This window comes from Neolamprologus brichardi, chromosome 1 (assembly GCF_056152115.1).
Source record: "Neolamprologus brichardi isolate AB-2024 chromosome 1, ASM5615211v1, whole genome shotgun sequence".
Lineage (NCBI taxonomy): Eukaryota > Metazoa > Chordata > Actinopteri > Cichliformes > Cichlidae > Neolamprologus > Neolamprologus brichardi.
In genome coordinates, this window is record NC_142104.1 from 41716343 (window position 1) to 41729225 (window position 12883).

The 12883-nt window shown below is 41.2% G+C and overlaps 1 protein-coding gene across 12 annotated transcripts in view; it reads right to left on the reverse strand.

Annotated features, from left to right (window-relative positions):
* Window positions 1-12883, reverse strand: part of LOC102789834 (serine/threonine-protein kinase BRSK2-like) — a 161700-nt gene that overhangs the window by 33391 nt on the left and 115426 nt on the right. For 7 of the 12 annotated variants that reach the window (XM_087842252.1, XM_087842270.1, XM_087842234.1 and 4 more), the window contains exons 6-12: window positions 11885-11918; window positions 9788-9856; window positions 6914-7060; window positions 6081-6112; window positions 5382-5546; window positions 5059-5156; window positions 1976-2129 (exon numbers count right to left, since the gene is read on the reverse strand). In XM_087842252.1, the coding sequence (XP_087698378.1) occupies window positions 1976-2129; window positions 5059-5156; window positions 5382-5546; window positions 6081-6112; window positions 6914-7060; window positions 9788-9856; window positions 11885-11918 (699 nt within the window). The remainder of the gene's footprint in view (window positions 1-1975; window positions 2130-5058; window positions 5157-5381; window positions 5547-6080; window positions 6113-6913; window positions 7061-9787; window positions 9857-11884; window positions 11919-12883) is intronic. The other 5 variants (XM_087842226.1, XM_087842261.1, XM_087842244.1 and 2 more) reach the window with 1 other exon arrangement.

Here is a 12883-nt window from a genome sequence, read left to right on the forward strand (position 1 = left end):
CGCACACACGGGGTGTGTATCCCAGGCAGAAATCTACTTGCTGCAAGGACAAAGTTTTGCAACTTTGTTGTCAGTCATAGCCATGGTTAGCTAGAGAGTTGTGAATGTTAGCGAGCTCTACAACTCCCTAAAGTCCAGAGAATATTGCTATTCTTCAGCTAGCATGGGGTGAAAAGTACTTTTCTATAGGTATTGCTACCTAATGTGAGAAACCGTTGCTACCTGATGATAAAGCTAGTGGTACCTTTATTAGCAAAGTGTTGCTACTTTGCTTTGGGAAAAGATTGCTACTTCCCGGGGTGAAAGTGTTGCTACTTGACACCAACATTAGCCACAGGACAGTATTGCTAATGCTTGTATGCTAGCACCCAATAGCACAGGTGTCTTTCCACTCTTCTCTTAAAAACGAGAAGAAGCAGTGAGCAGATACCAATCCAGCGCCCGGGAGCAGTGTGCAGAGACGGTAACTTGCTCAAGGGTACCTCAAGGTAGCCGTTTGGTGGATTTGAACCCCCGACCTTCCGGTCATGGGGCAAACACTCTACCTACTGAGCTATCCCACTGTCTGGGCATCATGTAGGTGGCATAAAGGCATTTGAGCTTCTGATAAGGTCACACAAGAGACATTCCCATAATGAGACAGGAAACGAATGCTATGAAAGAGAACCACAAAGATCTTCAGCTCCTTCTACTTAACCTCTTCTATGACACCATAAATTACTCAAAACACATCCAGAGCATATATTGAATTAAATGTGTTAGCTTGCTCTCTTTTAAATACACAGATAATATAAAAAACACATACAGCCACCACAGTGTCAACCATTGGCTACAGAAGTCCATCAGGCCATTAAATTGATGCTCCATCAATCGTTTCTACTGCATCTGAATATAAAGTAAGTAATTTAATATGGTAGCTTGATGAAAGCTCGTTTTCACACATAAACCCCCGACAACGACAATACAGTTTGGACATTGTCTGCCGTTTCCTGCAGCATGGGATTGATCCTCAGCTGCATTCTCACTCCTACTCTGGTTTTGGTGAGGGAGCTGCAGAGCCAGGACTGATGAAGACCGCTCACTCGCATTATTCTCAGATGCCATCAGATAATAAGTTAACAAGACATTTTTTTCTACTTTGTTTTATGTTTTTAGAAGATTTAGAACTTTTGTCTCATACTAATACCTCACTCCCCTAGTAAACAACATGCTGTTGCTTCAGCTCTTCATGTAGGGTTTCACATTATCATCTAGTTTTTTCTGTTTGTCATATATGTGTGTACACCCATGTCCATACAAGGTTATTAGGAAGCAGGAAACACATGGATTACAATCTCCTCCATTATTTTGTCACAGCTCGACTACAAAAACATCCACAGATTTCGTGCACGCCCGCTTGCTAAATGGATTTCAGTTCACAGCTTCTCAAACCGGGATGCTTCTTGTCCTGCATGCTCCATGCACACTTTACCCACACCACGCACAAACCTGAGAGACCGGTCCATGCATTTCAACATCTGTGATGAATTTCTGCCAGAGCTAAGAGTGCACCGTTAGTCTCAGGCAGATCTAAACCCAGAGATTACATCAGGCCTTGTGTGATGTGTATTGTATGTCTGACACCACCAGAGAAAGAATAATGCATCATGTATTTAACCACAGTTCACTGAAGCATGGAAGGACTTACAGCTGTTTGAGAGACTTCCCAGCAAACCTGACAGAGCTCAGTGAAACGAAAGATTGAAGTGAAGTCGTACTGGGGGCAAACAGTACACGTGTGAAATTAATATTTTTAAAAGACCAGTCCAATTTTGATAAAGTGCTGTAAACTGTGATTAAATGCATTATTTATCATAACTGATAATCAATTGAAAACTCATCAATGACACTTTAAACAACAGCAAACAGCCTTGATTGACCTGGAGAAACATGTTTGTCCATGCACACGAGCACAGTGCCAATCTCGGTCTTTTACCTCTGTCCGTGCGTGGCCATGTCGATGGCTCGCCGCACCGGTACTGGAGACCCTCCCTCTGTGACGCTCAGCACCTCCATGGACTTTCTCTCCGGCCTCCGCTTGCCGTGACGGCTCAGCATGGGGGAGTCTACACGCTTCCTGGGAGGGTCTGCTGAGCGGGCCCAGGGTGAGCCGAGATGAGAAGGAAACAGATAAAGGCAAAAACATTAAAAGTGATCATTAAAAAACAGAAAACAGTCAGAAGAATTCAAAAATAACACGTTATTCTATATTTATCAAATGGTAGAATCTCATAAAGCTGATATAAAGCAGTAAATTAAAGGTGAAATACTAACTGAAAGGTTCAGTTTATCAGAACACTTCAGCCCCCTAAGCTATTCATTATGCTCTTTTTACCCCTCTACATGTAACCTAGGACACCACTTTAAAGGAGCAGAGTAGAAAAAAAATGTGTTCCTGTATTTGGACGAGCATACCAAATTTTGTCATTTGACCTACATTTAGTCAGATTTTCCACTTACTTTTTTCTGTGGAAGGAAGACGCTCATGGATAAAGAAGATAGCAAACAAACACAAAATACCTTTTCTTGGTATCTCAGCTATTATCAGTTTCACATTAAAAAGCTAATCAGTATGTCAAAACATGACTGTATTAGCATATATTTAGCTTTAATTTGGTAGATTAGCTTTTTCCTAAATGGCTAACATTAGCTAAATTTTACTTCAACACATTAAAATACTGATGACACTCCCTAGCAGATCGTTACAAGGAGAAACCCTTTGAATACAAGCGTGCTGATCCACACAGGTGTACACACAGGTGTACAAGGTGTACAGGTGAACAAGACACAAACTACACCTTTCTTGGCTGCTACCTCAAAGCACATTGTGCGCTGTCAATCTTGTGTACTGCACAATAACATGTAGTATCTACTGTTATCTAATTTATTGTGATGGTGTTGTTTTTATTATGTTGCTCTTTGTTGTTTGTTTTCTATTCTGGTTTTTTATCTCCATGCAGGTGATCCAGGTGTTTTGTTTGTTTTTCTTTTTTTTTTCTTCCCCCTTTCTCACCGTCTCTTCTTTCCTCTATTTTTCTTTCTCTCCCTCTCTTTCTTTCATTCTTTCTCCCTGTCCTATCCCCCATTCATGTCTGTCCCGTCTGTAACAACCAAAAATCAAATCAAATAAATACATAATTATAATAAAGGTCAATCAAATGGACCAATATGGCAAGGCCATGATGATCCACTTGGTAAAGTAAATCCGCTTTGGCATCTTTCTTGGCCTTCAGACGACAATTCTGACGGCTAAAGATCCAAACGGGACAGGCAAAAAGAAAAAAAAATGTGTGTGTATGTATGTCATTTCCAAAAACGTATTTTTAAACTAGTAGTAACAACAAAAATTGATGAAAAAAGGTTCGACACGTAGTACACAAAGACTGTGTAGCTTTGTTAGCTAGCTCACTCTGCACTCTTCCACAAAAAGATAGCTAACCACAGAGCTATAATCATAAAAAGAGTGTATTTAACTAACTATCCAAGCAAAAACCAAAGCAAAAGTCACTAACAGCATGAAAAGTGAAAATGGCAAACCTACATTTATAGAAAATTGGCTAACTAGAGAGACAGTCATAAACTAGCTTACTAGCTTCCTGCTTCCGGGTCCAAACTACTCTGCGTTTAATAAGGCTGTTGTGTTTTAACATGTTTGTATCTTGTTCTACTTAATCTCAACAAATCTCTAAAAACAGTCAGTGATCGCTCTCAGTTTTTATTACCACTGTTCATTTTAAAGCTCAGTTTTTAAACCCTTACGATGTAACTGCAGCCCAGCCCATGCAGCAGTATATTAATGACTAACCTCCTATTGTGGATGGATTATCTCAGTTGTTCTCCTGACTGAAGTTTGGTCCGTTTACAGCATCCTGCCATGCGATTACATTTGTCTCTAACCATCAGGAACCCTCACGTTAACTTTTATCAAGTGGAAAAAAGTTAGCGTTCATCCTCCAGCTTCACTGTGCTAATGTTATGCTAACATAGCTGTGTTGCTAGCCACCACGTAGCACATCATTATATAAAAGCTAGCCCAACTTCAGTAATCCTACAAACGTCACTGCTGTTTAGTTTTCTGTCTTCATTTATGTTGGAAGTGATAGCAGAGCTGTACGTTTGAATTTGTTTCCAAAATCTCTCAGTCAGAACATGCTATATCAGGTTTAGGTGGAAACTAGCGAGCTAACTTCTTGCTAACGTCTAACATCGTTAAATGTAATAAATTCTGTTTTCATGGATGCCTGGATGTTAAAATTAATTGTTAAACCTGATAAAGCAGCAACGCTGATCATTTTATTAAAGATGAAAGAATTTAGACAGTTTGTAACTCTCAGTGATGCTGTAGTGTACGTTTGACTTTGGGACCTGAAGCGGAGTTTGGACCCAGACATGGCTAATGACGTCAGACTTAAAGACGAGATAGCCATCAGTTTTGATGAACCTGAATGAATTAAATATAAACACCTTTTTTAAGTTGCTAGTTTCTATTAATATTAAAATAAAAATTAGTAGGAAATTACTCAAACAGAAATGCAGATAATACTTAATCTCTATAAGATGGAGTCTGAATGCTACTCCTTAATTAAACTAGTTTAAATTGGCATGGACACTGACAGACAACAGGTTATTGGTAGATTTGAGTTGCTTTCAAAGTTAATAGAGATAGTTCAAAACTGGAATCAAACAACATGTATATTTTTTGTAAAATAGGTTTGTGGCAACCCTGGATGAAATAATTAAAAAGAATCAAAACATATGGGATCAAAAAAAATGTTGGCATTTAAAACCTTCATTGCTTCATTTGCCTTACTCTAGTTTGATTTACTGTATAAACATGCTTAGCATGTTAACACAACCTGCTGAGCCAAACCCTAAGGGGTTAAGGGGATGACCAAAGGTATTCAAATTCAGTCATGTGGGGCTGATGAACATGCGTTCCAAAGATATTAGCAAAACACCAAATAGTCGTTGAGGCATTTATGTATGGAACAATGACAGATGTTGGTTAGACTGGCCTACCGATCTCGTTGCGTGGTGGCAGGTTCTGGTCCTCGTGGCTGGGATACCTCTCCTTCCGGTCCAGTAGCAAGAAGTAGATCATCTTTTCCTGGTTGTCCCTGTAGAGACAAAGAGAAATGACCGTGAGCTGAGCACCCAGCGGTGCAAAAAGACGGTTGATCATCGCAAGATATTAAATGAAATAATTCATCAAGCTGACAGTTTGTCAAGCAGTCTCTAATATATTTCTCTTCTCCGTCTCAGCGCCTCCCACCCTTTCGATCTGCTTCATGTGTGGTTTTGTAAATGACTTTTTGCTCCCTCGTCCCTTCATTGTCACTCACTCCTCAGACAGCAGATCTTTGGTCAGTTTGTCCTTGTCTCTGAAGCAGCCCAGGGAGTGCATGCTCTCCAGGACGTCGGGGTCGATCTCTTCGACCGAAGCCAGTGTTCTGATGGCCACCTTCCTGGGGACGGGCTGCTCGGGTTCTGGCTCGTTCTTTCCAGCTCTGCAACATAAACCGCACAATCAAACGCTCTGGTGAAGACACTAAAGCTTCACAACAAAAGAGAAGCTCAGTCCTTAAATTCAATGATCAGAAAAAGCTTTTGAAAACGTCAATTTGGTGGAAAGTTAGTAAGTAGTAAAGTAATCGAACCAAAGATGCACAGAGGTTTGTCAAGCAGGCCAAAAATCTGGCAAGACTTGCTTTTGATAACAGGATACATTTACACACATCAAAATAATTTGAGTTTTAAAATCCAGAAATATTACATCCATTAGAAATCAGAGGTGCATTAGAGCATCCTGATGATCTGGCCTCTCAGCGTTGGAGCAAACACAGCTCTCACTCTCAGGACTAATGGACATGATTCCTCTCTGAGAGGTCTCCATCAGAGAGTTCAAAAAACACTCTTATTATTTTCATTCTGCATTATCTGCTGTGCGTTTTTCTTTCATCGCATTACTTTAAGCGGACATGCACGTACACACTGAACCAAGACAGAAGCAGACGAAAATAAACTCAAGTGTCTGTACTCACAGATACCACGTATGCTTCTGGATCTGCTCCAACTGTAAGGACAAATAAACATTAATGAATGATTTCCAAGTGAAACGGACAAAGACGAGCAGGCTCAATGGTCTCTGAAGATCCAGGGAATGGGTGTCTTTATCACAGCATTAAGTTGCAGGATCCGGTGTCCACTTCACCACAACGAGGCACACTGGTGAGCATGCTGGTTAACTGCACGCTGCAGCTTTTTCCAGCCTTTTTCAAGCTCAGGAGCAGTGAACAGGAGCAGACCCTACAGCCCGGCTAACTGCAGTGAAGTAAACCTAGGCTATGACTTAGCTGGAATAAAGGGAAACGGATGCAGGAAGCAGGGAGGTTCGCAGTGTAAAAGTTTAAAAGCCTTTTCTTTCAAATCTTCTTTATAAAACTAGCTTTTAAAAATAGTTTCTCTGTGACTTGTTTATCATTTCTTTGGTGTTTGATTTCGTTTTACACTTTTATGCTGTTCTTACTCCTGAATTACAGATTCATCAGCTGCGGTATGATGCCTAACACAGCTGCTTAACCTGCAGAAGAAAATTAAGTGAAAGCAGATTATCTAACAGTACTTTTGTTATATTTGTCTTCTAAACAAATCTTTGGCTTTAGATGAAAGGAAAGAACAGTAGCCGCAAGGTCAGTCACAGTGCAAATGTGCTAAATTTAGCACCAGTGCAGCATGTAGTTCCTACGGCAGCAGGCGGAGATCATAAAAATGCAAAGCGACCACAGCCACGCTGATGGAGGACCTCAGTCCTCTCCGGGTCTATAACGAATCGGGCCAGGAGGCGATGTGACGTGAGCAGACTGCAGCAGCTTACCGTCAGCCTCTTGATGGGGTCTACTTCAATCATGCCGCGCAGAAGGTTCTGACAGTCTGGAGGGATGAAGTGAGGCATGTGGAAAACTCCCAGCTTCACCTTCTCCAGCAGGTTTCTCAGGTTGTCGTCATCAAAAGGAAGAGCACCCTGAGAAAAGGCGCAATGGCAACGTCTAAACATTTACACATTTCAATCCCTTATTTTCTGTTATACATCCTGTTGTAGTGGTGGTTACTTTTTAATAACGTGGTCTTAATAAAGGTCAGCATAGCTGTAGATGCTCCTTTGGAGTCTAAAGTCTTCCCAATGCTGTAAACGCTCCACTTCAGATTGTTCTGTACTCCCAGATCTTCATAATGTCAGTGAGAGTGGATATCTACAGTTGGTCACATGAAGCACAGAAGCCCTGCCCACTGGCTACTTAAGCTTTCTGTTGATGAGGCAATCAGAGGAAAGTGGTGACAGCCTTAAAAGGGGAGGAGCTAAAGTAGCTTTCAGTTAGTGGATGAGCAGCGATGTCGCCTCTAGGCCTGGTACAACCTAAATAATTACTCAATAATTATTAATAAACTATCATTATTAATATGTGGATTGCTCTGTGGATCATGCAAACTACCAAGAATGGAGATATGGAGCTAAAAACGAGCACAGCAGGTCCTGGTTCTTTGTATTTATTTGTTTAAGCAGTTCTGTATTAAAATCACACCAGCAACACGAGATCACAGCGCTGACATCTGCCTGTTGTCATGTAGCCGGCCTGTCAGGTGTGCCCTGAGAGATAATCTGCCGTTTGACAAAGAAGGTGACCAGAGGCAGTTTCGCGAGAGGTATCAGTCATCAGAGTGAGTGATGCCAGCCGGCTCTGCCTCTGCTCTCCAGCTAGGACGCACGCTCAATAACACGATGACTGATACCGTTTCCTCCTCATAAAAAAAACAAGCAGGATGAAGCCAGATGGTCACTGACGCTGCGTGGTAATCAAAACAACACCAGCGGAGAGATTTATCTTCACATGATGACTGTGTTATGTGATCCATCTTCATCAAGAGGATAAAACACTCGTGCGTTCACACGGCACCAAAACAAACAGTCATTTACTCACTACTAGCACATTACAGAGCTGCTGGTATGAAAAGCCTTCGTATGTGACGTGTCCGCACGAAGCAAAGCTGACATATTCAAATCTTTTTGTAGGGGAAAAAACAATATTGGGATAAACTGGATTTTCCCCACATAAATATTTTATTTTCCGACAACCTGGAATTTACAAAATCCTGCATTCCAGTTTTTCAGAGGCCCAGTTTGACCCATGGCCAAACTACATACAAGCTGCCATATTTACCATAATAAAGCCTCGTACATGTGGTCCGGGTCCAAATGTATCTATTAGCTTGACAAGAATAAGTTGATTATTTTATGGACGGACAGAATCTCTAACCTGCATTTTCTCATATGTTTCAACGAGTACTGTCAGCGTTAACCTCGTTAAAATGACGTTAACGCCATAACCGCATTAACGCGACGAATCTACGTTAGACGGTTAGCGTGGATCGCTCGTTAACACTGTGCAGCCCCACGCATGGGGCGATCCGTGCTAACTCGCTAACGGAGGTTTGTTGCGTTAATGCGGTTATGACGTTAACGTCATTTTAACGAGGTTAACGCTGACAGCACTAGTTTCAACAAAACAGTGATTAAAGAACTAAAGTCTCATTTAGATTCAGGGCATCAAGGCTGTACGTGCACATAGATATGCTGGTATAATAATATTTAGTAATAATGAATCATTTAAGCTAGCCATTCAAGCAAGAGGGAACAATGAGACAAACCAAGGTCAGAGTTGGACTCTCACTCACAAATGTGCTATTAGCATCTCCTGCAGAGATAAACAGTCACTGCAAACACAACAGATCCCACAGAGTTCTCCTGAAAAGCTGCGGTCGTTACGCCACAGGAATATAATGTGCATGTAGATGTATGCAACCAGCAGCCACGTTTGCAAACACCAGCGCTGCCTATGACCGGCCTTAAATGATCGATCACCGTGTTTTGTCACTTATGAAACACAGATTTCTGTTGTGGAAACATTCTTCTGCAGTCGGCCATTTGTCGATTCACAATTTAGAACAAAGAGGCCTGTTACAAAGGAAAAGAGAACATCCTGTCTGTACCCATTTTATTTATAATGTGGTTTTAATATTTTATCAGTACACATTGTGTTTCCAGCAGCCCATCTTTAATTTAATCCTGGCTGGTGGAAACCACAGACTCCAGAGTGCTCCCATCAGGTGATTTACTTTGTCCAGAAGTAATTCACGATCTTTTTTACTTTATCCCAGCTGTATACAGTATAAATACTTTGCCAAGGAAAAACCTGAATTGACTCCGCCCCTTTGTTTTTTTCCCTTGTCACATTGTATCAAATCAGGAGTTGCCCGATTTAGAAAATGTAACTATTTTAATGTTAAGATTCTGTTGTGCTTCCTCGTGGATACAATGTTCCTCTTTTTACAGTTGTTCACATCCCTCTTCATGATTTTTTGATTTTGTTTAGCACCTTTTTGTATTTTTGTTCAGTTTGTCATTACATATTATATTTAAACTATTTGGTTTCTTTGTGGGCATTTTGCATCTCTTAGTAATACTTTATGGTCATTTATCACACAATTGTAGCTGTTTTTAATCTCAGTTTTTTGTCTTTTTGCTTCTTTTTTCTGCGATGTTTGCAGCTCTTCAATATTTTGGTTGTGTCTGGAAATGTTATGAGTTTCACTGCTGTTGCATGAAGATGCCAAACGCGTGTTAAAATGACTGTAAAAGCACAATGTCCAGGCCATTTTCTGCCATTGCAGTGCAGAAGGAGAATTCACTTACCACTAAAAGTGCAAACAGGATGACTCCACAGCTCCACGCATCGGCTTTCCTCCCATCATACTTCTCCCCCTGGTGCACACATGCAGACACACACAGAGATGAGCTTCATCCTAAAATGTTTCCCAAACATCACCCTGGCTGCTCTGGGCCTTAACACATTAACTGGCCAAAAATCGCAGCCCTCGTTTCTCAAAAATGTATAAAATTAGCATCTAAAATCATTTGTAGTCCCAGATTTATAGAAATACAGTGGCTTGCAAAAGTATTCGGCCCCCTTTAACTTTTCCACATTTTGTCACATTACAGCCACAAACATGAATCAATTTTATTGGAATTTCAGGTGAAAGACCAACACAAAGTGGTGTACACGTGAGAAGTGGAACGAAAATCCTACATGATTCCAAACATTTTTTACAAATAAATAACTGCAAAGTGGGGTGTGTGTAATTATTCAGCCCCCTTTGGTCTGAGTGCAGTTAGTTGCACATAGACGTTGCCTGATGAGTGCTAATGACTAAACAGAGTGCACCTGTGTGTAATCTAATGTCAGTACAAATACAGCTGCTCTGTGACGGCCTCAGAGGTTGTCTAAGAGAATATTGGCAGCAACAACACCATGAAGTCCAAAGAACACAGCAGACAGCTCAGGGATAAAGTTATTGAGAAATTTAAAGCAGGCTTAGGCTACACAAAGATTTCCCAAGCCTTGAACATCCCACGGAGCACTGTTCAAGCCATCATTCAGAAATGGAAGGAGTAGGGCACAACTGTAAACCTACCAAGACAAGGCCGTCCACCTAAACTCACAGGCCGAACAAGGAGCTGATCAGAAATGCAGCTGCAGAGATCTACAGCTCAGGTGGGGGAATCTGTCCATAGGACAACTATTAGTCGTGCACTGCACAAAGTTGGCCTTTATGGAAGAGTGGCAAGAAGAAAGCCATTGTTAACAGAAAACCATAAGAAGTCCCGTTTGCAGTTTGCCACAAGCCATGTGGGGACACAGCAAACAATGGAATGGTTTAAAACAAAACATATCCATGTGTTAGACCGGCCCAGTCAAAGTCCAGATCTAAATCCAATCGAGAATCTGTGGCAAGATCTGAAAACTGCTGTTCACAAACGCTGTCCATCTAATCTGACTGAGCTGGAGCTGTTTTGCAAAGAAGAATGTGCAAAGATTTCAGTCTGTAGATGTGCAAAGCTGGTAGAGACAGACCCTAAAGGACTGGCAGCTGTAACTGCAGCAAAAGGTGGTTCTACAAAGTATTGACTCAGGGGACTGAATAATTACGCACACCCCACTTTGCAGTTATTTATTTGTAAAAATGTTTGGAATCATGTATGATTGTCGTTCCACTTCTCACGTGTTCACCACTTTGTGTTGGTCTTTCACGTGGAATTCCAATAAAATTGATTCATGTTTGTGGCTGTAATGTGACAAAATGTGGAAAAGTTAAAGGGGGTCGAATACTTTTGCAAGCCGCTGTAGAATTGTTAATGAAGAATTATTAGTAAACAACAACACTAAATCACACATGCTCATAATTAATGACGTTTTGGGGGTTAAACCTTGAAAAGAACAAAAGTACCGCCCTTTGTCGCAGTTTGATTTTACAGTCATGTGTTCAATGCTTAACTATTTTGAATGTTGACAGCATAGAAACACAGCTGGGCTGCTGTCCACTGAAAACAATGTCTATTTCTTACATTTGAAACAGGCATCTTTAAACAGCAACTTAATATACTTAATATTTAATAAAAAAATAAACCATGCAGATTACCTCAGAGAGTACAGAGCACTCACTCGGGGCATACTGGTGCTAGAAGTGCCCCATGATAATCAAAACTAAGACCCTATCACAGAAAAAGGGATCAAACTGAAAAGAAAGTCTTGACTTTATGAAGATGTACAGGTACGGGGAGCTGGAAGCAGGAACAAAAAGAAATATGGCAATAAAGACGCACAAGTGAGAGGGAACGAGGAAGCCTGGTGAATGCAGAGAGGATGGAGCAGTGATGTAAGAGCCACTCTGATTCAGAGCTCCTATTATTGAATGAAAGAAAGAGACAGACAAGAAGCGAGCGAGCACTTACCCTGATAACCTCTGGGCAGGCGTAGTGTGGAGATCTGTAAGAAGAGGCGGCCATTCAGCATACAACATGAAGCACAATAAATACACTGGGGAAGTATCAGCTGATGCTCTGGATAGCAGTTCCTTGAAACGCGCAAGTCTTTACCTCACATGCATTAAAATAATGACATCAGTCTTTATTGCATGACAGATTTCTTTATGCTTAAAGAGTATTACATAACATCGAACATGTGCTGTGGTGGCTCGGCTTATTGGATAACGCACGGCAGCATCCAACACACGGCAAAAAAGATGCTTTCTTTTATGTCTTTTATCATAGTGCCAGACCTTTAAGAACATATTTGTCAAGTGCAGATCTGTCTTTAAGCCTCTGATACTGTGACTCTGAAACCAAGGCCCTAAACAGCTTTATAGCACTCCGAAAACTAGCATAACTGATGCCCACAAAGAAGAAGTCAGCTTCAATCCATCCCAATGGATCCATCCATGTCCCAGGTGACACTGGGCGAAAGGCCTTGAACTGTAAGGGGAAACCAACAACATGCAACATCTTCACAAACGCCCCGACCAGAGGTTTGAGCCAGGAATCGTCACTGCATCCTATGCCGCTAGTGCAATTTCCTCAGTTTCTAATAACAGCTTGTAAGATATCCAAACCACTCGTTGGACTGCAGGAAACTTCTGGAAAAGCTGACCTTTCTTGCATCAACATAGCTATATTTTGAAACAGAAGCTTGCACGTGTGTAGCTGAAAAACCCTGATGCACTGTATACAAGTGAACAAATCCTGTGAACCTCTTGAGCTCAATAAGCAAAGAAATGTGTGCAGACCTTTATGAAAAGAACTCCAAGTCTTTTCTGCAGACTGTGGAGCGATGGTCAATGGAAGAATGAATTCAACCCTCTCTGCTGTGATGGTTGTCAGACTTTGCAAGAGAAAATCCTCTATAATTGAACAATAATCCTTCAAAATCCACAACAGACGACCTGAAGAGGCACA